Here is a 25,617-nt window from a genome sequence, read left to right as displayed (position 1 = left end):
TCATCTTTCCTTTTCGAATTCACATCACAATTTGTCTATAATTGTGTCATTTGCAAGAAAACCAGGTTAAACGAAAAACAAGTTTGGTGATGGTTCATAATCAAGTCGGACAGGTCGTCTGTACATGACATTATGTCAATACTTGGAAATAAGGTTCAGCTCGCGAGCAGGTCAGTCGGTCAGCCTATACATGAGCTGTCAGGTCATCAAAAAATATCTGTCAGTTCATAACAAGCTCAAGGCTTTCACTTGGCTGCAAAAATATGCAGACTAGATAGCACAGTCTACAGAGTCGACAATAAAAAAAATCCCCATATGATGCTGTTGGAGTGTTGGCTCTTCTACGATGAAACCATGTGCAAGAACCAACGCTGCTTTAGGAGAATTCGTCAGTATCAGCACCTTGAGATTCACGTGTGAAACCATAAAGTAACACGCAATTTGATACTCGTCCAAACATAAACTGCAAAAATCAGAAAAGTCAAATCAGGTGAAATGTAAAGTACCGCAAAATGAACTGAAAATTATGATACAACCGATGGTTAGTTCAAGGTAAAGTAGAAGAAACCTGATTCAGATAGGACGACTTTGCAGAGATGAATATCTTACTTACATATAGTCCTTCGAAATATATGGAGGCAAATTAAGCAGACGGCTATGATGGTTAGAGTGCCAATTATACTTAGATTTTGTTGCTGGAATGATTTTGATGGTGTTGAGACTAGCTTGTGGAAGAAATTAATGCGCTGCCCATTGGCTGCCTTATTGGCAACGATGTAAGTTAAATAGGAGCATTCATCCAGTAAATAGATTAGCAACTACTAAGCTTGGCTGCCGAATATAGTTATCTAAGTGGACTGTGGATATCAATACATTATACTGGTCTGAAAAAACTCACATGCCCTCCCTGTGGAATCTCGAGGCATATACTACTAGTACTCACATGCTTTTGCTTTTGAATAACATATATATTACAACCCGACAACAATGCTTAGGAAAAATACCAGTACTAAATCTATTCATGGGTAGCACCAATTCCAATAGGCAAAATATTCCATAGTTCAAGGTAAAGTAGTGGAAAGTGGGAGATCGTGGACCACATGAGCTTGCTCTTGCATATTACTCTAATCCTAATGCAGACCAATCCTGGTCATAGCAACAGCTTGGGGTCTCATGATTCACACTGGAAACTCGAGGTACTGCACTTTCTTTTGAGAACCCTAAACTAAAAGGTCATTTAGTCACTAAGTCCTAGCAGATGTACAATCATTAATTGCTACTCACACTTATCCTCTGAAGTGGTCGACAGTTTCCAGATAAACTGCCAACAACAATGCAAAACTGGAAAAGGTAATTCAGATGAGATGAACTGAAAACTCTGATACAATCGATGTTACTTTAAGGTGAAATAGGAAAAAAAACATATTATGGATAGGATGATTTTGGAGAAATGATCTTTTTTTTCTCAGAGAGAACACAAAATGCTTTGAGTCACAATTCATTCATACACGTAACTCTAGTTTGAAGTGGAGGCAAAAAAGATGGCAATATATGATGGTTAGTATCAACGATTTACAAGTGCCAATTCATACTACGCTGGTGCTGTGACCATGATTAGTTTGCCATTAGGATTAGAGGAATATGCAAAGCTCGTTTGGTCCCCAGCCTCCCAGTTTCATCATATCAAAGCCTGCTTAACACTTAAAAATGCAAACCAGCGGCGATTTGTCGGAGCTAATAAATAGATTTAGCACTAGTTTTTTCCCTAAGCATTGTTGGCGGGTTGTAATATATTATTGAAAAGCAAAAACATGTGAGTACTACTAGTATTTTCCTCGAGATTCCACAGAGAGGGCATGTGAGCTTTGTTCAGACCAGTGCAATTATATCCATACCCATCACATCAAAGCCTGCAGTTTCCTTTGAGTACCCTAATTAAACCAGAAGGTCATTTAGTCGCTAAATTCCTAACAAATGTGCAGTCGTTTCTGCTCAGACTTATCCTCTAGTGATGGGCATGCAGTCCAGATTCCAGATACAAAATAATTTTAAGCAACTACTGCTGAAGAGGGGTCCATGGAATACTAATTAAGTAGGAGTATGTTGTCCATGCAAGTGGCACGGTCCTCTTCTTCCCACTTTCATGATATCAAAGTGAAACTTTTGGCGTCGGTGGGTGCTACCCATTGATGAATAGATTTAGTAGTCCTAAGCACAGTCGTGGGGTTTAATCTTTAATCTACTGCCCCTCCGATCCATATTAGTTGTCAAAATATTACATGTATCTAGACGCTTTTTAGGCATAGATGGATCTATATTTGGGCAAATTTGAGACAATTAATACGGATCCGAGGGAGTACTCCGTATTAGTATTCACCTCGAGATTCCGCAAGTTCATGCGACTTCTGTTCAGACCAGATTTTCCGGATAAAGCTTCCAACTACTGCTAATTAAGCAAGAAGCGGACACGCTAATTAAGCCAGCACTATCAATGGTAAAGAACAAAGCTCACATGGAGATGATGGCCGATCTCGAACCCTGGAATGGATCTTCTTCTATTTTTTCCCTTCATGGTCATCTCTCAGACTCAGAGACGGACTGAAGAGGTTCGAGGGGGGACGACTAAGAACTAGCGGAAGATGAGGAAATTTTTGGCTCCATTGATGCAGCGGCGGCCGGCCGTCGGCGGAGAGCGCGTTCGCTGGACTGGAAGAGGAGAAGACGGGAGTGGGGAAGAAGAAAGAAGCTTGTGTTGGGCTTTGCATTGTACGCATGGGCTGGCCCTATACACCACTCAGCCATGGATATTTTGGTATGGAGGAGCCTTTGTTAGGACCTTAAACGCTACTCAGACATTGTCAAATTTAGATTTTGGGCTTTCTACTGGGCCTTGGTATCTCGTAGGCTACATGGGCTTCTCGTTAGGCTTTCTGTTGGGCTTATTCCCGCCATGGATATTTGGTTCCTTCGTTAGTTTTCCCGCCATGACAAAGAACCTGCCAACGGAGACAGACTTTGCTAGTTTAATGGCCTCAGACTTTGGTACCTGTTGCCATTCTGATAAGATGCACTCCAGGGCAGGCTCCAGCACTTGGACTTCATGTGCGCTGGCTGGCCAATGGATTTAATCTCTCTAGCTAGTTCCAAGTCATGCACCACGGCACCAATATTATAGCTTAAGAATAGCCCGAGTTTTTATTTTTACTCCTTAAAAAGGTAAATAGGTAATCCACGAAGGAGCCATTCTGATACAACTGATGGTTAGTTCAAGGTAAAGTAGAGAAGAAACCTGATTCAGATAGGATGGCTTTGCAGAGATGAATATCTTACTTACATATAGTCTGGTTCGAAATATATGGAGGCAAATTAAGCAGACGGCTATGATGGTTAGAGTGCCAATTATACACAGATTTTGTTGCTGGAATGATTTTGATGGTGTTGAGACTAGCTTGTGGAAGAAACCCATTGGCTGCCTTATTGGCAACGATGTAAGTTACCTAGGAGCGTTCATCCAGTGAATAGATTAACAATTCCTAGGCTTGGCTGCCGAATCTAATTATCTAATTTAGTACAGTACAATTTACCTCGAGATTCCACAAGCTAGGCAGTGTGCATCCTGAGACCCCAAGCTGTTGCTGTGACCAAGATTGGTCTGCCATTAGGATTAGAGGAATATGCAAAGCTCATGTGGTCCCCAGGCTCCCACTTTCATCAGATCAAGGCCTGCTTAACACTTGAAAAATATAAACCAGCGGCGATTAGTCCAAGCAAGCTGTTGCCTAGCTATTGTAATCGGTGCTACCAATGAATATATTTAGTTGTATTTTTTCCTACGAATTGTTGTCGAGTTTGTAATATATATTATTCAAAAGCAAAATCATGGAGATGATGGCCGATCTCGAACCCTGCTGGAATGGATCTTCTTCTATTTCCCCCTTCCTGCTCATCTCTCAGACTCAGAGACGGACAGAAGGGGTTCGACCGGAAGAGGAGAAGACGGAAGTGGGGAAGAAGAAAGAAGCTTGTGTTGGGCTTTGCATTGTACGCATGGGCTGGGCCTATACACCACTCAGCCATGGATATTTTGGCATGGAGGAGCCTTTGTTAGGACCTTAAACGTTACTCAGATAATGTTAAATTTAGATTTTGGGCTTTCTACTGGGCCTTGGTATCTCGTAGGATGATCACATATATAAAGTAATTTGAAAATATCTGACCAAATCATGTGTGCATAGAACCAGGTTCAAAACTACATGAACTCAAAATTCAAAAACAGATATAATTCACTGAACCTAGGCAACAACATGAGGTTTGGTCATGGCCGCGTACCAACTAGTTGAACGGCTATTACAACTTACAAGCTTAGTTGTCCATAGCCACATACAGCAAAAGCACAGCTTGAGCTTCAGTCCAGAGTCATCTAAACGGGTATCCACTCAAGCTCTTCTGAGCGACGTTAGCACTAATGGAAATGATTTGATTCAACCTTATTTGACTGCACTTATGGAAATAATTTGATTGAGCCTTAAAATAGTTTGACTGCTCTAATGGAATTAAAGAATGGGAGATATGCACTCAAGGGGTTAACCATAACTTCATAAGTGAGTGCAATAGAGCAGAGCATGAAAGGCACAAACAAACTAGACAGGTATTATGAGTTCATGACAAAAAAGAAGAGAAAAAGGACACCCTCTCGTCAAATAGCAGCTAAAATAAAACCACATCATGTCCTCAAACGCCCTCTTCAGAAACAAGACTGACTACAATCAGAAACGTTCACATCATGTACTCATTGAGCCGGCTAGCAGTCTCCACCTCGAATTCAGCTCGGGCTCACCGAGAAGACTGACTACAGGCCAGGAACAGGATATGATAATTCCTTCCTGCCATATCGACAAACCGTAAAATTGCTCCATAGGCATGCATATTGCCCAACTGAGTCTTCCACAAAAAACAATACGAGTACAGCTCTCTGTCTACTGAATAAACAGAACATGGTTTGGTAAACACCGTGACCAAACAGCTGATTAAAATGTGCCTTCACAAGCAAATTAAACAATTCCAGGCATAAGGCCATTGGAACATCTGTAAAAAACACGTTTAGTGGTTTCATCAACTTCACACGGTGTTACTCCCTCCGTCCCACATTAAGTGACTCAAATTTCCCAAATATACATGTACCTATGCTTAAAAAACGTCTAGATAGATGTAATAGAAAGTCACTTAATATGACACGGAGTGAGTACATGGTTGGTCCTCCTCCTTTTCCCAGGCTTGGAACCGGCTATGCAACACAACCAGTACTACAATTCCCTTTTAGGGAAGAAGTATCCTATACCTGTTGTGACATAGGCGGAGTTACCTACCCTACTAAAGAAAAATAAAACAAACTACGATGCATAAAGGTAACTTCATTTTTGGAATTTTCTTTTCTTTTTTTTGTTTTTTGTTTTTCCTCCTTTTTTTGAATTTTATTTTCCTATTTTTTTGGAGTTTTCTTTCATCTTTTTCTCAATTATATCACTACGTTTTTAGCACCCTTTGTAAATCACCAAATTGCAATTCCCCAAGCCCCCACGATTAGCAACTTGCAAAAATACAAATCACTGTATAAGCATGATTACAAATGTTTTCTCAAACATAATTACAAACATATAGAAGTTTGGAAAACTGCAGTAGAGTGTTAATGTTGCAGTTCTGTTACAGTCTGAGACGGACGCCATGAAAACTGAAAAAAATTATTTCTAACAAGTTCATCACAACACAATATTAGTAGTATTAGTTAGAAACTTAGAATAGAAACTGGAGTGAGTGCAGGTGCATATTTAAATATAATAAGTAGGTTACAGTACATAAACCATGTTCAGTGAGAGAATTAACAGACACTTCAAGGAAATGAACGGTAAAGAAAACAGGCATAATTCACACATAAGGAAATGAATATTGGAGCGGACAATTAATAATACTACACAAAACGAAATGCCAACCAGCATTCAGTATCCATACCTTGTACCAGCGTGCCATCTAAACAGTTATTATCTCAACCTCTAGGCCATGTATAGATATCCAGATCTTCGCCGTGAAACTTTTGCTGCTCCTCTTGAAGCCCTGGTACCCACATCAAAGAGATGTCTTGCATACTCTCATCCAACCACAGCTGCTGCAAACTACCCAATCCCTCAACACACATCAACTTTGGGCAACGACTCAGACGCAGATCTTTCAATTGATTGATGTTCGAGACCCTCTCCACACCCTTACAACTCACGATCCCAAGGTTCTCTGAGAGAAACGGGAGGTCCTCCACCACCTTCAAGCTGCTTGCTCCAATCAATCGGAGCTGTTCCAAGTTGGTGGCCTATTGCCCAAGCTGTCGTGGGAGAGCTCTCAACTTGGGGCAGCCTACAAGTGCCAACTCCTTCAAGCATGGCAGCACCTGCAACCTTGGAGACAGGGCTTCCCCTTTTCGAATCTCAGCAGATCCATCCTCTTCCCCTTCCATAGCTGCTGCCACTGCATCTCCTTCTTCAACAAAGGACCACTCCTCCCATTTGGGCATATCCCTCATGACCAATGATTCAAGGTTGGGGAAAGCAACTGCCTCCGTGGATCTGGGATTAGGCTCCCTGCAGCCCATAAATTTGGGTCCAATCTAGGTAACTGCTGCTGCTCCATTAATTCTTAGGTATTTGAGGTTAGGTAGTTGCCCGAGTGGGGGAAGATGCACGCAGGAATTGCAGCCTATGAGGATCAAGTATTTGACAGAAACCAAATGGGTGGTACCAAGGCAGTTGGGAAGCCTTCGACCAAAGAAATCAACAATAGTTAGATCTTCCAGGTTGTGTGGAGGGATTAACTGCTCCAAGATCATCTCAATTTTGCTAACACCTTTTTCTGAATAAGCTCCATCCCTACGTTTTGTACAGCGTAGATTCAAATCTTTGAGATGCTTTTTGTCTTTTAGCAATGAGTCTATACAGCAAGGAGTTGCTCTTTCCAATTTGATCAGGTCAAGACGCCTTACTTTGAGAGATGCCTCAATTCTTCCAAATTCCATCCGTCTTGTGTTTCAGGACTATCAGTTTCACCACCAATAGGAAATCATTCCAAATCGTTGAAGGACACTAATTTACCAATACCTTTTGGAACCTGATTTATGGGTGTATAATCCATACCAAGGCGCCTTAAATTAATTAATTTAGTGATCGCCAGAGGAAGGTTGTGCAAACCTTTGCACCTTTGCAAGTTCAGTATCTGAAGGTTCATGAGATAGCCAATGGACTCTGGAAGACAAGTATATTTGTACCATTGAGATCAAGAAGTCGTAGAAGGTTTAAATTTGCAATGCAATCTGGGATGGTTTGTATGGATGAACCAGCAAGTTCCAAAACACGAAGGTGTAAAAGCTTCTTGAAAATTGAATGATCAACTCCTTGGGAGACCCCATAGGGAATTCTCAAAGTTCTCATTTTGTGATTTCCCCTGTCCACTATAGGGATCACAAACATATCCTTGTTGGTGACTACTGAAAGGCGCTGCAGTTTAGACATTCTTTGACCGCCTATTAATTCAGTATCACCTACAAAACATTCTTCTCTCGATAAATAACAAGCAAGCTGCCTTAAGTGGTCATGCATTTTGCACTTAGTATGGTCAAACGTTGAACCATCTGGTTGGAGGAGATTCCGGTGGATTAGTTCATAGTAGTACTGTTCTGCTGTTTCTTCTCTCAGTTGTCCTGGTTGCTCCTCTACAAAGCCTTCAGCGACCCATAATCTGACAATATCATCACGCACGATGGTAGAATCTTCAGGCTACAGAGCACAATAAAGGAAACACTGCTTCAGATGATGTGGTAGCTCATTGTAGCTTACATACAAAGACCTTTCTATTTCATCGGGGAGTTTGCTCTGGGAAATAGCAAAACTTTTGCTCAGAATCTTTTTCCATTCATTCTCTGTTTGATCTTTGCTTGCCAAAACACTAGCAAGGACCTTTATTGCAAGAGGAAGGTAACCACATTTATGAATAATCTCAATCCCTGTGTTCCTTAGATTCTGCACTTCTTCCCCTTGGTCAATACCCATGCTCTTCCAAAGGAGCTCCCAACCCACCTCGACGGACATGAGATCGACTCGATGGGTATGTTGAGCACCTATTTTCATTGCAACTGTATCATCTCGTGTGGTCGCCAAAATTACTCCTGCAGTTGCTGCGTGTAATGAAGTTCTTAGTAGATTGGTCCATACATTGGACTGCCACACATCATCTAGAACAAGAAAGAAACTATTGCCTTCAATTGTTTCTGCAATTTTGCTCTGAAGCTCTGGTATGGTTTCACCTTGCTCTTCATGCACTCCAAAATTTCGAAGAATCTCCTTCAGAATATTAGCTTCATTGTACTTTTGAGAAACACAAATCCAGGCATGTTTCTTGAAGTTTCCTTTCATTTTTTGGTCACTGTATATTTTCTGGGCTAGTGTATATTTTCTGGGCTAGTGTTGTCTTACCAACTCCTCCAGTCCCAACAATAGCCAACTTATAATCCTTAATTCCCTTATGTGCAAGCACCAACTCCACCAATTTCTTACTAGAATGTATGATCGCCTTCCCCACAAGATTGGGTTCAACAAGGTGTGATACTTTTCTCCAATTTGGTACAGAGACTTCTCCATTTGGTGTTGTGTTATGAAGTGTTAAACAAAATGTGATCCTTGGAACTCTTCTCTATCCTTTTGTTGAGGCTTCTAATTTGGACGGCAATCTCGTGACGAGTCTGGATATTATGAAAGCAAGATAAGGGTGAGAAGCCATTGCAAGAAGTTGATTTTCTTGAGGATGAAGGATGGTCTACAAGTGGCTTGCTTCCTTTAAACCTTGCCAAATCAATAATATTGTCAGCATCATACATGGCATCTCTCAAATCACCGAGCCAATTGCTAACTGCTGACTCTTGTAAGCTTCTCTGCCCAGCATCACAAATAAAACATTGTATTTGCTTCATTCTTCGTTGTAGTTCTGTAAGCTCTTCTTTGACTCCCAGTATTAGCACCACTCCTCAGTAGCAATTTCTTGAATCTTTTTTATGCATGACCCAACAAAAGGAAATAATATGTTTGCCATCAGATGTACCTTGGAATACTAGGCAACTCCTTGTGTGCTGTCAATTCACGATGATCAAGAACTTGATCGATCTGAAAGGTGAACAAACTTTGCAATGGTAAATTATACTCCCAATGGATTTGGAAGATATAAAACTGCATGTTCGACTCTGTACTCGTACAGAAGCTACCAACAAGCAGTAAATTACTATTGTATGTAAGCTCAAACTACCGAATATACGATAAGTTGCAAACAGAGGACAATAGTAATTAAAAGAACTGATAAGATGGTGAAATGAAAATACACTCAATGAACTTAAGAACATCGAACTGTATTTAGTACAGTTAGACATAATGTTCAGTGTAATGTTAGCACTTGAGTGATCCATGATGTTATTCATTTGAGGCAATACAAGAAAGAGTGCTCATTTTGCCGTAGGAACCACCAATGTTTTTTTTCTTTGAAGAAGGGCATCACGAACTATAATCTCTTATCATCTTAGAGTGATTTACTTTCATGATCAGCACCTGAACATAAGAACTGGAAAGCTTTCAGAATTCTTAATGGCAAACAGGGTTGACCTTCTTGAAAGACATCCATCCCTCCAAACAAGGCCGTCAAATCATCCAATAGCAGTAGTCAGCCTCTGCTGATCAACTCGATCATTAGTACGAGATATGAAGCATAATCAAAATACCTTCTCTGTGTAATGAATTGGTATATATAGTGCTCACCAATCAACAAAGTACTTTCCATGATCAACCAGGTCATTAGCTGACCAATCACCGGAGAGAATTCGTACTGAAGCTCTTCATTGATCACCCATCAACAATGGTGCCAGTTCAACCATAGATCACCAAGGCTGCTTTGTAAAATGGTATATGCAGTGCTCGGAACATTAACTAATTCATCAGGATGATAGGCTGCTTTGTAAAATGGTATATGGAGCGTGGTCTCTCTTCGCCTCGAGAGTTCCATAACTAATGCTGCCGGCCCTTGTTTATGCAAGTTGCAAATTCAGAACTAGTCAATTTTGTGCTCTACCTATTGGCCTATTGCTGTCCAAATCTAGCCTCTCCTCTGAAAATCAGTCCATGAGACTTGTACTTTAGTGCCTCTTGTTCATCTGATGATTGTAACAATCGATTGGTTGAGAAAGAGTTAAAAGCTATTCGCAAAAACAAACGCCCTGTTTGACAACTGTTTGTCTGTAGTATACTAGTATCTCACATGTCTGCTTTTCCAATGCTGGCTGCTATCCATTAGACACTAGGGCTGGCCATACACTCAAAAGTAGCGTTTTTACAGATCAGGTCAAGTAAGAAGAGCCAAATAGGCTTATGGGGTCTTACCACGAAACACGAAGAGATTAATCGCCCGTTAAATAATTCTGACCCCCAACCCAACCCTGGACTGGGCTGGAACGGATTGGAGTTCCCCATCGAGGTGTGGGTGTGGCTCCCTCGATCCTGTGAGTGGCTGAATGAATGGGGTTGCTGCGAATTCAAAGGGAATCGAAACCGGTGGAGGCTGCAGGGTTCGCACGGGAAGCTTGGGTTGGGTCCATTGATGCGCCTGCCGCAGCGGCAGAGTGGGGAAGACGAAGAAGGATGGAGTGGAGCAGAGAAGGGAGGCTGATTTGGGCCTTATAAAGCAAGGACTGGGCGGGCCCGTTGTTGTATATTGTAGGCCCGTGGGCCGTCAGCCCTTTGTTTCAAAAGTCATTCCCCACAGTGGTTTCCCGCCTCTCAAGAAAGGGAAACAACTCCCCTCAAAAAGAAAAAAAAAGGGAAACAACAAAATGCGGTCATATAACGAGGTGGCATCCACGTCGGCCTGCATGCAAGTGGTTCCGGCATCAACTGCAAAATTCAGGCCAGCGTGGCCCCAACTCGATGGAACGAGCTTCTGTTACTATATCAACAAACGAATTGACCTCTCCTCTTCCACATTGACACTACATATAGGTCTACCTATATACTCCTACAGTTTTCGTTAAAAAAAACAGACAAAAGTAACTGAAAAGCGAGATCAAATCATATGCAGAGAGAAGAACCAGGTTCTTCGAAATTGAAAAGGATAGAGATTATCCACTGAACCTAGCTAGGCAACTGCAGAGCACAAAGTTCAGCCTTCAATCCACTGCCATCTAAATGGTTATCTCTACCCGAGCTCTTTCTCAAATAAGTAATCCCTCCGTCTAACAAAAGATGTCTCAAGTTTGAAAGAATTTGGATGTATCTAGACATGACTTAGTGTATAAATGCATTTAAATTTAGTCAAAATTGAGACATTCTTTGTTGGACGGAGGGAGCAGGTTAATTTAAACGTTTCAGGTGCACGATCAACACTATCTAGACAAGATGTGAGACATTTACAAGCGTCAGAGGGTGATTGGAGACATTTACTGGCAGTTGCTGTGCATTGCTATTTGCCAGTGAACTACCCTCTGAAAAAAATCGACGGTCAGTAAATGCTACTCCCTCCGTTTCATAATTCTTGTCTCAAATTTGTCTAAAAATGGATGTATCTATTTCTAAAAAGTGTCTAGATACATGTAAGATTTCGACAAGAATTATGAAATGGAGGTAGTAGATATATAGTCGTTTGTGCTGGAGAAGGAAAAATATGCGTAATTACATACACAGAACAGAGCGGCAGGGGATGCATCGAATCGAAAGGGAATCGAAACCAGCAGGAGCTCCATTGATGCCGGCAAGGGCAGCGGCCAGAGAAAGCGGTGAAGAAGGAAGAAGATCAAGTGAAGCAACAGGAAGCAGCAGCAGTTTGTTTGGGTTCATTTCTCGTATGCTACTGGCCCTGGGCTTCGCATTCAGTTTTCCTACCATGAAACAAACAAACAGATAACCTGCCCACGGAGAAAACAAACAAACATGCTACGTATTTCATAAATTTGTACCGAATTCCTCTAATCAAAACCGGATGATATATAGGGAGCTCTTTTACAGTACCCTTATATTAATATGGACCATCCATTTCATCCCATCCAAGGGCTGCAAATTACTTGTACTCCAGGGTAACAACTAGGGAGTGCCACCGATAAATATGAGGGAGTACCAAATCTCAAAGGGTAAAACTGTAATTGTTTGTATTAGCGGCATAACCGGAAGGACGTTTGCCGTTTCAACTAGATTCAATTGAGGCCCTTCCGGCCTCCTACGCAACTGTTGTTTGTTTATATGAAACGATGATTCATCTGCCTCTTGCCCTCTCTGGATGTTTTATTTGTTTCGACCTGTTCTTCCTCTTATATATGAAGTTCTTCTTTCTCCGTTAATGGATGAGTATTGGACTTTCTTGAAATTTACAATACATGCATCTTAATCTACCGAAGCCAAGCATCATACAGTGAAACCAAAAGAGATCACCAGATGATATTTTCTTTCTTGTGTTAAGATTAAGAAGAGATCAACATGAATCAATCAACAAACTTGTAGCGTTCTTGCTTCAGATCTTGAGTGACTACTGCAGCGCGCCAGGGACGTTTGCCGGTCAAAGACGGGCGAGCACCTGGGATCGGGAGGATCATTAGTATTCGCGAGACAATTGCAGTTGATAAGATAGTCCGATTGGCCGATGCTAGGTGAGGAGCTGCTCCTCGGCGGCGGCGATCAAATTGATTAGGGATTCAAACTCAGTTAGGAATCTAAAGATTCTGTAGTGGTGAGAAAATGTCTAATTTGCCCCTAATGAATGGCCAGATTTAATTGGTACTCTCAACTAGATAATTGGAGTACCTTACCAAGGTACCGTAAAAAAACTCTATATAGGCATAATTGCGTAAATCCTTGTGATTAGCTTCTTGATGGTCTTCCGAGCTGACATCAGTACATTCCATCTGTATACATGTGTAAACGGCATACAAGAATCATGTGATGAGTTTCAAACCGGCTATGCAACACAAGTTCTACATTTGTTGATACGAAGAAGCTGCAACATGATTTGGTCCTCCTCCTTTCCCCGGGTTTGGAACCGGCTATGTGACATAATTATAACATTTGTCCACAGTTCCTCACATAGACGGAGTTGCCTACTCTACCAAAACACAAACACACGCATAGACACGTTTGCTGAAAAGTAAATTACAAGACAAATAAAGAAACTTTTTTGGATTTTTATTTTCTCTCTTTTTTTTTGCCATTTTTGTTTTCAATTTTTTTTGGATCTTTGTTTTCACTTTTTTTTGCCATTTTGGTTTGATCGTTTCTTCGGATTTTTTACCTATACTATTTTTTGTATTTTCTCTCAAAGATACCACTTGCCGCGCCTATTTCAATTATCAACAGAAAGTTCAACACCTCTTCAGACTAAATAGCCTACAAAATAAACAAGCACACGAAATAAGCATGATCACGTAGATGATGAAAGGAATGCAAGTAGATGCACCATGTAAGACTACATAAAGATTCAAAGTCCAACACAAGAGAGGTGCTACCTATTCGACATATGCCAGGTGAGATAAACATGCTCAACACAACTATGTCACATGCATATATTTATCACAGTAAATGGCATCGAGGTTAACATATCACCACCGTTGGAGGATCGATAAAATATCGGTTAGTAACACTAACACCGTCGATTGTATAAACATATTTAAAAGAAAAAGAATCAGACCTAGTAGTCTTTTTAACAAAAAATGCACCAGGGCACTTATATATAATATATTTTGAATGCAATTGTATTATCTAACAAAGAGCTAAACTAGTGTCACTGATATATGTTTATTTAAGCACGCAATCTTTGCTCCCATCTAATTGGAAAGCATCTACTAGAGCTCTTTTCGGAATGTATAAAAGCACAGCCCCTGCCATGTAAGCTGGGCGTGACAGCAACTCTGAACCCAAAAGAGTACAATACTGCGATCAGGTAACTGAGAGAGAAAAAAAATTAAATATTGCTTAGAAACATAAAAGTAGTACTACTAAATATTGCTTTGAAGATTCTTGAGACCCTAACATGAACTAGTACTAGAGACATACCATACGATGTGGCAAAGAAGAGCACAAACGTGAATCAAACTAGATAAGGCATCAAACTAGGTATTGAATGGGTAATTGGGCATTACCTCAGTCTTCAGATTGCATACAGCAAGGCTGATAATCAAGCCCAGTCGTACACATCCAGGTCTTCATCGTGAAGCCTTTGGCACTTCTGTTGCAGCCCGGAGACCCAGAGCTCAGAGATCTCTTGCATATCCTCATCTAACCACAGCTGCCGCAAGTTTCCTAGCCCCTCAACACACCTTAGCTTTGGACAATCGTCTACACGTAGCTCTCTCACTTGAGGAAGATTTGAGACCCTCTCTAAGTCATCACATCCCTCGATTAAAAGCCTCTCAGAGAGGAACGGGAGGTCCTCCACCACCTTCAAGCTGCTTGCTCCTCTCAATCCGAGCAGTTCCAAGCTGGTGGCCTCATGTCCAAGCTGCCGTGGGAGAGCATAAGAGTACATGACAACTCAGCACCAAAAGAAGCGAGATCCGTACATATTTAACATATGTCCTAGTTGAAATATACATCCAGTAGAATTTTGCCAGAAAAATAGCAGTAACAGGCGTGTTCAATTTTATAGCACCCTTCAACACATTAATTTCAACTAATGAAACCACCGTATCAATGTGTGTGAGATTTCAGAACTCAGACATGATTGTCCAGCATATACATGAAGGAATCATAGCTAGCTAGCAAGTTCCGAAAAAAACAGAGGTAGATAAGGTGTGTACCAAAATGTAAATAGAAATGGTTAATGGTTTTACCTCACATCTTTGTGACCATGTAATCAGGCAGCTACGTGTAATCACCATGTCCATGGGTAGATACCCAAGTCTTCACCGTGATGTTGCATGCACTGCTGCTGAAGCCCGGGCAACCACAGTGAGGAGATCTCACGCATATCATTAGTCAACAACACCTGCTGCAAACTACCTAACCCCTCAACAAGTCTCAGGTTTGGACAAAGTTGCACACGTAGGTCTCTCACTTGCGGAAGGTTTGAGACCTTCTCTAGGTCGTCACATCCCGCGATTGAAAGCATATCAGAGAGGAACGGGAGGTCCTCCACCACCTTCAAGCTGCTTGCTCCTCTCAATCCGAGACCTTCCAAGCAGGTGGCCTCCTGTCCAAGCTGCCATGGGAGAGCTCTCAGCTTGGGGCAGTCTACAAGTTCCAACCTCTTCAAGCGTGGCAGCACCTGCAACCTTGGAGACGGGGCTTCCCCTTTTCGAATCTCAGCAGATCCGTCATCTTCCCCTTCCATAGATGCTGCCGCTGCATCTCCTTCTTCAACAAAGGACCACTCCTCCCAGTTGGGCATATTCTTGATGATCAACGTTTCAAGCTTGGGGAAAGCAACTGCCACCGTGGATCTGGGATTTCCCTCCCTGCAGCCCACGAATTCGGGCCCAATCTTGCTAACTGCTGCTGCTCCATCAATTCTTAGGTATTTTAGGTTTGATAGTTGACAGAGTGGGGGAAGATGCACACAGGACTTGCAGTCTATGAGCTTCAAGTATTTGACTGAGACCAAATGGGTTGTACCAAGCCAGGTGGGAAACTTTCGGCCAAACAAACCAGCAATAACTAGATCTTCCAGGTTGTGTGGAGGGATAAGTTGCTCAAAGATCTTCTCAATATTGCCAACATCTTCTCCTGAGTAAGGTTCAATTGGATGTTTCGTGCAGCATAGACTCAAAAGTTTCAGATATTTTTTGTCTGCTAGCAATGAATCTGTAGCACAAGGATCTGCTCTTTGCAATTTGATGACCTGAAGCCTCCTTAGCTGCAACAGATGCCCCAACTCTTCCAACTTCCATCCATCTTGTGTTTTACCAATATCACTGCCACCACCGACGGGAAATCCTTCTAAATCATTGAGGTATTCCAATCTGCCTATCTCTTTTGGTACTTGATTAATCGGTGTACCACGCAGACCAAGGCGCCTTAAAGTGCACAGTTGAGTGATTGCCAAAGGAAGGCTGTTCAGAGCTTTGCATCTTGACAAATTTAGTACTTGGAGGTTCATGAGAGAGCCTACTGACTCTGGCAGAAAATATATGTTTGTACCATCGAGATCAAGTAGACGCAAGTGGATCAAATTTCCTATATAATCTGGGATTCTTTCTATAAGTGAGTCACTCAGATTCAAAACACGAATAGATGGAATCTTCTTGAAAAATGTATCCTCAACACTCCATGCCTTCTGATCAGTTTGGAAAGCCCGCACCTTAAGTTCACCCTTAACCATGCTAGGTAACACCAAAATATCTTTCTCAGTGACAACAGTAACGCGTCGCAGTTTTGACATATTTATAGCCCCTAATGATTCAGGGTCTCCAACAAAACTCTCTTCTCTTGATAAATAACAAGCAAGCTGCCTTAAGAGGTCATGCATTTTGCATTTTGCAAGGTCAAAAGTTGAACCATCTGGTTGGATGAGATTCCGATGGATAAGCTCATAGTAGTACTCGTTTGCTGTGTCTTCTAGTAGTTGGCCTTTTTGCTCCAGTATAAATCCTTCAGCAACCCATGACATGGCAATGTAATCACGCTGCATGACCCAATCTTCGGGATACGTACCACAATTAAGGAAACACTGCTTTAGATGACGTGGGAGGTCATCATAACTCATGTACAAAGCACCTCTGAGCTCAGTAGGAAGAGTGCCAACAGACCAAGCGCTTCTATTGATAAATTTTCTCCACTCATTCTCAGTTTTGTCTTCAGTTGATAGAACACGAGCAGCAACCTTGATTGCGAGAGGAAGTCCACCACATTTACGAACAATATCCATCCCTATTTCCTGCAGGTGTTGCACATCTTTTACTTCACTAATGTTCATACTCTTCCAAAGCAACTCCCATCCAACATCTGCTGGCATCAAATCAACTCGATGCAGATCTTCCACTCCAATCACATGTGCCACTGTATCATGTCGAGTTGTTACAAGAATGACTCCAGTTGCAGCAGCATGTAATGGAATTCTCAGTAAATTGGTCCAAACCTCAGGCACCCAAACATCATCCAACACAATGAAGAAACTTTTATCTGCAATGGCCGTTGCAAGCTTGCTGCTGAGCTCTCCCACAGTTTCATTTTGCTCATGGTGTACCCCGAAATTTCGAAGAATTTCCTTCAAAAGAGCAGCTTCAGAGTAATTCTGAGAAACACAGATCCATACTTGGTTGCCGAACTGTCCTTTTATCTTTTGGTCATTATATATTTTCTGAGCTAGTGTTGTCTTTCCAACCCCTCCTGTTCCAACAATACCAAGCTTATAGGCCTTATTTTCCTTGTGTGCAAGCACCAGTTCAACCAATCTTCTGCAAGCATGTAATGTTTCCTTTCCCACAAGATTAGGCTCCACGAGGTGGCTAGTTGCCATTTGCTTCACTGTCGGAACTTCTGCTTTAGGCTGCATATTCTGAAGCTTTAAATATCTTTCGCCGAGCTCTGAAATCTTCTGAAGCTCAGCATTGAAGTCTCTGATTTGAACGGCAATCTTGTGACGCTTCTGAACATTAGGAATGCAAGTGAAAAACGACCTGCCAATACATGAAGTTGACTTTCTTGATGATGAAGGACTTTCAGCTAGTAGCTTGCATCCTTCAGACCTTGCCAAGTCAATAATATCATCAGCATAATACATAGCATCTCTCAGCTCACCAAGCCAATTGTTTACTGCAGACTCTTCTGTTCTCCTTTGCTCAGCATCACTAAGGAAATATTGTATTTGTGTCATTGTCCGCTGCAGTTCTCTGAGGTCTTCTTTTACCCCTAGAATCAGAACCGCCTCTTCTGTAATGATTTCTTGCAATTTTTTGGCACATGACCCAACAAGAGAATCTAGTATGGCTGCCATCATACAAGCTTGACAAGGTTGATCCACCACGAAGCAATTTCTCTAGAAGTGTCGCAAACTTGGAGGCTGAAAAAAAAACGCATATCATGTATTAAGATGGTTCAAAAAGTAGAAAGTGTTGACTAAATTCATACCCTTGAAACAGAAATACAGAGATAATGCCACCTATTGGCTGTTTAAATTTTGAAAATAAATGTATATATATTGGGACTACCAGCCCATGGGGATGGTGAGCTAATACACAAGGTACCTTGAATCAAGTAAATCAACTGCATCGAAACTGATTGAGGAAAAGGATCCACATTCATGTTTGATAGTCAGTACGTTGGTACTCCACTTGTTAGAGCTATTCGTCTTGTTAGAGCTATTTCGTTGGCTTATCTTTGTATCGACTATCGCTGATCAGTGAATTGTATGACTTTTGATCACTTTGCAATAAAAATGGCTGTGTGCATCAATTGATGCAGAGGCCGGGGATCGCTTCCCCTTTTCGAAAAAAAACGTTGGTACTTCACTTGTTTTGCTACATTGGCTTAAGTAACTGGATCTTCGGGCGTTCGTTTAAAAATTCAGTACTAAAGCAAGGTTTTGTGAGTTTTTATTTCTTTGATTATTTTCTAAAACCAAGTAATACTCAGTTGCAGCAATGATGAAACGTCTAGATCACTAACTGTAATTGATATTTCACTAACAAGGATGCACGATCTGGAATAAAGTACAAACCATACCTTTCAAACCAATCTTTCAGAAAGAAATAAACGGTTGATTACAAGAACCAATATATAGTAATCATCTCGCTCCAGTGATCAACCCATTTTGCCCGAAGGAAATGAGAACTGGTTGAATAGACCGATGTATAGAAGAGATATTAGAAGATTATAAGCCAGTCACCAAGAAAGCCTCACTGCTACACAATAAAAAAAGGAGAAGGTGAAGTACTCTATTCCCTTGAAAGAAAGCTCGTTCAGTGAAAACAAGAATTACTATCACTGAACAAAGCTATCAGAACTAGAGAATACAAGAATCAGAAGTAGCAAAAATACCTGGATAAGGTAAATTGATTAGGCTGCTAAAGAAGGGCGGGATGTGTTCATATTAATTGTTCTCTCCTGACAAGATCTCTTTGATAAGAAGTCCAACAAACAATACAAACAAGTGCGCCGGTCATGAAACTTGAGCTGGGTCTGCACCGATGAAGGATGATCAACGGGACCAGAATGCAGGTAAGACTATTTGGCAGCCTGATCTGTTTACCTCCTCAAGTTTCCATCAGAAAATGTGAAACCTGGTCATATAAATGGTTAAGATTTGTCTCTTCTTATCATCTAGGAGAGTTGCACACCCTTAGAAAAATCCTACGGGTACTGCCGCATGAATTAGAGACAAAGAACACTGAGAAAACATACCTGAATATGGGTCAGCTGATGAGTGCTGCAGCCTGCAGAAGGAGGGCGATATGTGTTAATACCAACTGTTTCCTGCCTCAACACTCTGCAGGACAAACTTCTGCCGGCCAACAGGAATGAACAGAATGTATCGATATGCTGCTGGAAAAGCAGGCATAAGTTTATCAACTCAAGAGAATAGAAAGAAAGAAATTGCAACTATCTCTTGATCTCCTGATGCCAGTGTGGCATGGAGCTTACCAGGGCAAACAGCAGCAAGTAGTACACCAGAGCAAAGCAAGAGCAGAGAAAGTGGCTGGGAAGTGGGAACCTAAACAGCACAGTCTACTAATGCATGCCCGGCGCAATCGTATTGATTCTTGTGAGAAAATTCAACTAGGAACGCTGCATAGATCTAACCTTGGTTGCTGGGCTTAATCTAATCAAGTAGTAATCACCTCGAGATCCCACAAGGAGGCCATGTGAAACCTTGTGAGAACAGTTTTGTTCAGATGAGTTCTATTTAGGACTAATTAGGACCATGACTTGAAGGGCTGGATTTCCGCCTCCTGTCGAGCAGGCCATCAGAAGGGGAGAAAGCCTGGAATTGGAAGGGGCCAATGGGGAAGAACCAACCAGAGTTGGGATTTCAGTTCTATTAATAAAGAGAGGGTGCTGTGCGCATGTGTCGGTCAAAGAGAACAATGAGGAAGAAGTCGAGCAACCAGAGTACAGAATGGAAAATTTTCTTTTTCTGGTATTATCATTTTAAGGTAGTGTTTTTCTCACATTTTCTTTTCATGCAACTAGCACAATGTCCAGTTAATACATTTGCACAGGAAACAAATTTAGTCATCTTTGTTTTTCGAACTCACACCATCACATTTTGTCTATAATTGTGTTATTTGCAAGAAAACCAGGTTAAACGAAAAACAAGTTTGGTGATAGTTCATAATCAAGTAGGACAGGTCGTGTGTACATGACATTATGGAGTTGGAAACAATGTTCAGCTCGCGAGCAGGTCAGTCGGTCAGCCTATACATGAGTGTAGACTAGATAGCACAGTCTACAGAGTCGCCAATAAAAAAAAAATCCCCATATGATGCTGTTGGCTCTGCTCCGATGAAACCATTAATTTGCAAGTACCAACGCTGCTTTAGGAGAATTCGTCAGTATCAGCACCTTGAGATTCACGTGTGAAACCATAATGTAACACGCAATTTGATACTCGTCCAAACATAAACTGCAAAAATCAGAAAACTCAAGTCAGGTGAAATGTTAAGTACCGCAAAATGAACTGAAAATTCTGATACAACTGATGGTTAGTTCAAGGTAAAGTAGAGAAGAAACCTGATTCAGATAGGACGACTTTGCAGAGATGAATATCTTACTTACATATAGTCTGGGTCGAAATATATGGAGGCAAACTAAGCAGACAGCTATGATGGTTAGAGTGCCAATTATACACAGATTTTGTTGCTGGGAATGATTTTGATGGAGTTGAGACTAGCTTGTGGAAGAAATTAACGTGCTGCCCATTGGCTGCCTTGTTGGCAACGATATAAGTTAATACCTAGGAGCGTTCTTCTTAGAATCTAAACATGATGGGTTTGAGTGGGTCTTGGTCTTGGTATATGGTGCCGCTCAGGAAACACATAAGCCCGACTTCTTGGCTGAGTTGGTCAGAGTTTGTGAGTCAGAATCGCTCCCTATGATGGTAACGGGGGGGGGGGGGGGATTTTAACATTATTCGTCGACGGGAAGAGAAAAACAATGAAAATTTCCATGCTAGATGGCCTTTTATTTTTAATGCTATTATTGAGAGTCTCGACCTTAGAGAATTAGTTCTCTCGGAAAGACAATATACTTGGGCCAGCCGTAGAGAAATTCCAACATACGAGAAACTTGATCGTGTTCTTACAAGTATTGAGTGGGAGCAAAAGTTTCCTCTTGTGTCGGTGCAGGCTCTGACCCGCTCGGGGTCAGATCATACCCCCTTACTCATTGACTCAGGTGAACAAGCTCACCTCGGTAACAAAGCTAAATTTTCTTTTGAGCTGTCTTGGCTTAGACAGGATGGGTTTTATGACATGGTTGCGGCCGAGTGGGCTTCGATCACTGCAAGTAAAACCCCGATTGAGAGATGGCAGAATAAGATTCGTCACCTTCGTAGTTTTCTTCGTGGGTGGGCCAAGCAATTGAGTGGTCTGTATAAAAAAGAGCGAGACCGGCTTTTGCAGATCATTGATTTCTTGGACGTCAAAGCTGAGTCTGCTCCTCTATGTGCATCTGAACGGGACGTTTTGAGGGATGCTAATGATCATGTGTCCAAACTTAGACGTGATGAAGAGACTAAGTGGTCTCAACGGGCTAAGGTTAAACATGTACAGGAGGGGGGTAATAATACTAAATATTTTCACCTCATCGTGAATGGGAAACATAGGAAGAAAAAAATTGTACAACTTGAACAAGATGAGGGCACTATTGTTGGTCAACATAATTTAAGTACCTACATTTCGGAGTATTATAAGAAACTCTTTGGGGCACCGGTCCCAAATTCTTTCTCTTTGATGGAGGATATGACACATGATATTGCGCAGTTGTCTCCGAAGGAGAATGGTTTCCTTGTGGCGCCCTTCACTGAGAAGGAGGTGCATGATGCCATCTCTCAGATGGAGCATAATAAAGCTCCGGGACCGGATGGGTTCCCTGCGGAGTTTTATCAATGTTTTTGGGAGGTTCTCAAGGATGACTTGATGGCCATGTTTGTCCAGTTACAGTCAGGGGAGCTCCCATTATTTAGACTGAATTTTGGTGTTATTTGCCTTCTCCCCAAAAAGGAGGATGCGGTTCAAATTCAGCAGTATAGACCTATATGCCTCCTTAATGTTAGCTTCAAATTTTTTACCAAAGTCGGTACTAATCGCATTACTGGGATTGCCCATAGGGTTGTTAGGCCGACTCAGACTGCTTTTATGCCTAGGAGACACATTCTTGAGGGTGTTGTTGTGCTTCATGAAACTATCCATGAAATTCAAAGGAAGAAAATGGATGGTGTCTTTTTTAAAATTGATTTTGAAAAGGCGTATGATAAAGTGAATTGGCCCTTCTTACAACAAGTCTTGCGTATGAAAGGTTTCGCTCCAAAGTGGTGCGAGTGGATTGCTCAGTTTGTGCAAGGGGGAAGTGTCGGGATAAGGGTTAATGATGATATTGGTCATTATTTCCAAACCAAAAAAGGATTAAGACAGGGTGATCCTTTGTCCCCGATCCTTTTTAATATTGTTGCCGATATGCTTGCTATCCTCATTGCAAGGGCTAAGGAGGATGGCCAAGTTGGGGGTCTCAGCCCTCATCTGGTTGACGGAGGTGTGTCTATTTTACAATATGCTAATGATACTATTATTTTCATGGAGCACGACTTTGAGAAAGCCGTTACTATGAAACTTATTCTATGTATTTTCGAACAACTTTCGGGACTGAAGATTAATTTTCATAAAAGTGAGCTCTTTTGCTTTGGTCGAGCAAAAGATGACGAACATCAATATAAGCGTCTCTTTGGATGCGAGTCTGGGTCTTTGCCTTTGTAACATCCCAAAATTTCAAACTTTTACTTATGCATTGCACCCATGAGCATGATGCCACAATTGCATATTTAAATTCAAATTTGAATCTCAAAAGGCTTTAAAAGACTTTGTTTCATTTTGAACCCTAGGGTTTACACCCATTTGAGCTTTGGATTTTCAAACCAATAGGTTTTATGTATAAAAGGGGTTTAATGCATATATAAGCTATCCCATAATTTTTGGATAATTATTTGGAGTTGAAAAAGTATTTTATTTAAATAACTTTATAGCCTTAAGGGCATTTATAGGGCAAATGTATTTTTTATATATTTCATTTTGATGGGAAATCACTCCCAAAAGTTGTATCATGGTAAAACATGATTTTACAAATTATCTGGAATTTATTTGGACCAATTTGGAGTTCAAAATCAAAAGTTATCAAAGAAATGAGAAAAGCAGAAAAAGAAAAGGGCTAAAAGAAAAAAAAAGGGAGAAACGGACCGGCCCGGCCACTTTGGGCCGAACCGGCCCATTCCTCACGCACGCGCGCGTGCAGCCCAGCCCAGCAGCGCCCCGCGCCGTGCCCGCACCCGCTAACAGGTGGGGCCCACCTGTCAGGGGCTTCTTCCTCGTTTGGAAGGCGCCCGCGACGCGCGCCGCCTTCCTTCTTCGCCGCCGCGCGCCGTCACCGCCCCAATCTCCTCGCCCGCCCTTCCTTTTGCAGCCCCGAGCGCGTCCTTTTAAACCCCGCGACCCCCTCTCTTCTTCCCCTTGCTTCCCCTTGCTTCCCCAGTCAATCGCGCGACCACGCCGCTGCAATTTTTCGCCGAAGCTTCGCCGGAGTCCACCGCCGTCTCGAGCTCGTCACCGGCAACCTAAAGGTCGAGAGCCACCCCCGCCTACCCTATCTCCTCCCTCTCGCTCTCGCGCATCTCCTGACGCGCGCCGCCATCTTTTTTGTGCCCTGCAGCGCCACCCCCGCCACCACCCGAAGCCTCGCCGGAGCTCGTGCCATGCCACCGCGCTCGCCTTCGTCCTAGGCGCCGACCCCGAAGCGCCCGAGCCCCGCCGCCGCCACCGGCGCCTCCGCCCCGACGTGACGCGCTCGCCCGTGACCTCCCCGTCACGCCCGCCTCGCCGGAACCGCCCGCTGCCGCGCCCCGCGTCGCCGGAAACCTAACCCGCCACCGGTAAGCCTCGAGCTCCCACGTCCGTCCGATCTAGATCGATGGCTAGGATTAGATCACTTATAAAACGAATCGGTATGCACTATGGAGCGTCCGATCTTTATAAGTTAGATCTAACGGCTCGGTTTTAATTATAAACCCGAACCGGTACCGTCCAATTAGAAAGCGCCACGTGTCCCCGATTAAATTGAAAAATTAATTCCCCGGTTTAATTAAATGGCACTTTTACAGAAAAGCCCCTGTAACTTCAAATTATCATATCTTTTAATCTGTTTGGCCAAATTTAAGGATCCACACCTTTTTGGAATCCTTAGGATTTGTAGAATCTTTTGGCACTGTCCAATTTCAAATTTGAATGTTTGAATCACATTCAAATTACAGAATAGTGTTTTATACCATTTAAATCATAGTTAATTATTTAGAAGCCCTTTTTTAATGAAACCAGTGCCCAAAATTTTGTTTTAATGTCCTCTGTCCAATGGGACAGATAAATAAATATTTTGAATTAAATTGTTTTGCAGATGCAAATAAAACCTTATTTTAGTGTTTAAACCGTAGCTTTTGCTTTTGTTTAAAAACCCTAATACTTTTGTCTTAATCATCCTTGTTTTGGACCAGTAGATCACCCAAATAAAAGAAACCCACTCATGTCACATGTTTTGCATTGCATCATGGCATACTTGTTCTTTTGTTTGTATGGTGTGTTTATGTATGCATTGTTTGTGTTGTTTAGTTTTCTCGGAGAGCGAACTGTGTGATTGCGAAGAGTGTTTGAATACCAACTACTATCAAGGCAAGTTCACTTTGACCATCATCCCATTATTTTATTATGCACTAGATTTTATTAGTTGCATTGTTAGGGTTATTACTGTATCTATGCTAGCTATGATCTGTCCTTGTAGTATAGGATACCCTTTGTCATGACCTTACCACCAATTGCCATCGTAGTAGTAAAATGCTATGCTATGATAATATACGAGGGTGGTATTATTACAATGTGATACTATTGAATTACAATATGATTTTCCTAGTGTATGGCAAAACAAGTAATTCAATGAACCGTCCTGGGTGGGCTGCTTTGAGTTTTCGGATGTCGTGACGTTAGGTCCATTTCTATGGGGCCCGCTGAGTTGTCTCTCCGTGTGATTCGGGAGCGTCCATGGTCGTCTCCCCGTGCGATTCAGGGAGCGCCTGCGTCACAATGTGGGATGCCACCCGGGATAACCAGAGACTGGACTAGTTTCCTGTTTAGTAGCTCCAGTACAACCACATGGTATTATGGGCTCTGCCAGGATGGATGTAAGAAATATGAACCTGGATCCGAGGTGACATCGGTATGTAGCAGTGTAGGTTGGAACGCGTCCCTCAGGTGGTTTGGGGGAATATGTTCTGAAAATTCCTGTAATCGATGCCGTTGCTACTCTACCCTGAGGACAGCAAGGGATTAACACGTCGATTTCTTGTGGGTAAAGTGTACCACCTCTCGAGAGTGTCAAA

The 25,617-nt window shown here is 42.0% G+C and overlaps 1 protein-coding gene, 1 long non-coding RNA gene and 1 pseudogene across 8 annotated transcripts; all 3 read right to left on the bottom strand.

Annotated features, from left to right (window-relative positions):
• Positions 1–49: 49 nt before the first annotated feature.
• LOC106865443 lies at positions 50–2,825 on the bottom strand. Its single transcript, XR_002966572.1, has 2 exons — positions 2,513–2,825; positions 50–463 (listed from the first exon to the last, which is right to left on the bottom strand). It is a non-coding gene; the product is annotated as an uncharacterized LOC106865443 (long non-coding RNA).
• Positions 2,826–5,588: 2,763 nt separating this feature from the next.
• On the bottom strand, positions 5,589–10,718 carry LOC106866813 (annotated as a pseudogene).
• Positions 10,719–12,506: 1,788 nt separating this feature from the next.
• On the bottom strand, positions 12,507–20,028 carry LOC100824827 (putative disease resistance protein RGA3). Of its 7 annotated transcripts, none has more exons than XR_002965983.1 (7): positions 19,629–20,027; positions 19,389–19,526; positions 19,026–19,267; positions 18,711–18,889; positions 14,882–18,048; positions 14,192–14,550; positions 12,507–12,633 (listed from the first exon to the last, which is right to left on the bottom strand). XR_002965983.1 is itself a non-coding variant. In XM_014902672.2 (7 exons), exons 5-6 carry the CDS (start codon positions 17,983–17,985, stop codon positions 14,227–14,229), a joined length of 3,060 nt encoding a protein of 1,019 aa, XP_014758158.2. In that variant the 5' UTR covers positions 17,986–18,048; positions 18,711–18,889; positions 19,026–19,267; positions 19,389–19,526; positions 19,629–20,028; the 3' UTR covers positions 12,900–13,439; positions 14,192–14,226. The 7 variants fall into 7 exon arrangements, 2 of the variants coding, with proteins under 2 accessions (XP_014758158.2, XP_024318593.1); XR_002965982.1 differs by lacking the exon at positions 12,507–12,633 and adding an exon at positions 12,900–13,439 and having other exon boundaries at positions 19,389–19,529; XR_002965980.1 differs by lacking the exon at positions 12,507–12,633 and adding an exon at positions 12,900–13,439.
• Positions 20,029–25,617: the final 5,589 nt, after the last annotated feature.

The sequence above is a fragment of the Brachypodium distachyon genome, chromosome 4 (assembly GCF_000005505.3).
Source record: "Brachypodium distachyon strain Bd21 chromosome 4, Brachypodium_distachyon_v3.0, whole genome shotgun sequence".
In the NCBI taxonomy this organism is placed as follows: domain Eukaryota; kingdom Viridiplantae; phylum Streptophyta; class Magnoliopsida; order Poales; family Poaceae; genus Brachypodium; species Brachypodium distachyon.
The sequence above is the reverse complement of the archived record's forward strand: the minus strand, read 5'-3'. Positions and strand labels throughout refer to the sequence as shown.

Coding starts and splice junctions, on each gene's coding strand:
- LOC100824827 (XM_024462825.1), bottom strand. CDS start 17,985: ATGATGGCAGCCATACTAGATTCTCTTGTTGGGTCATGTGCCAAAAAA.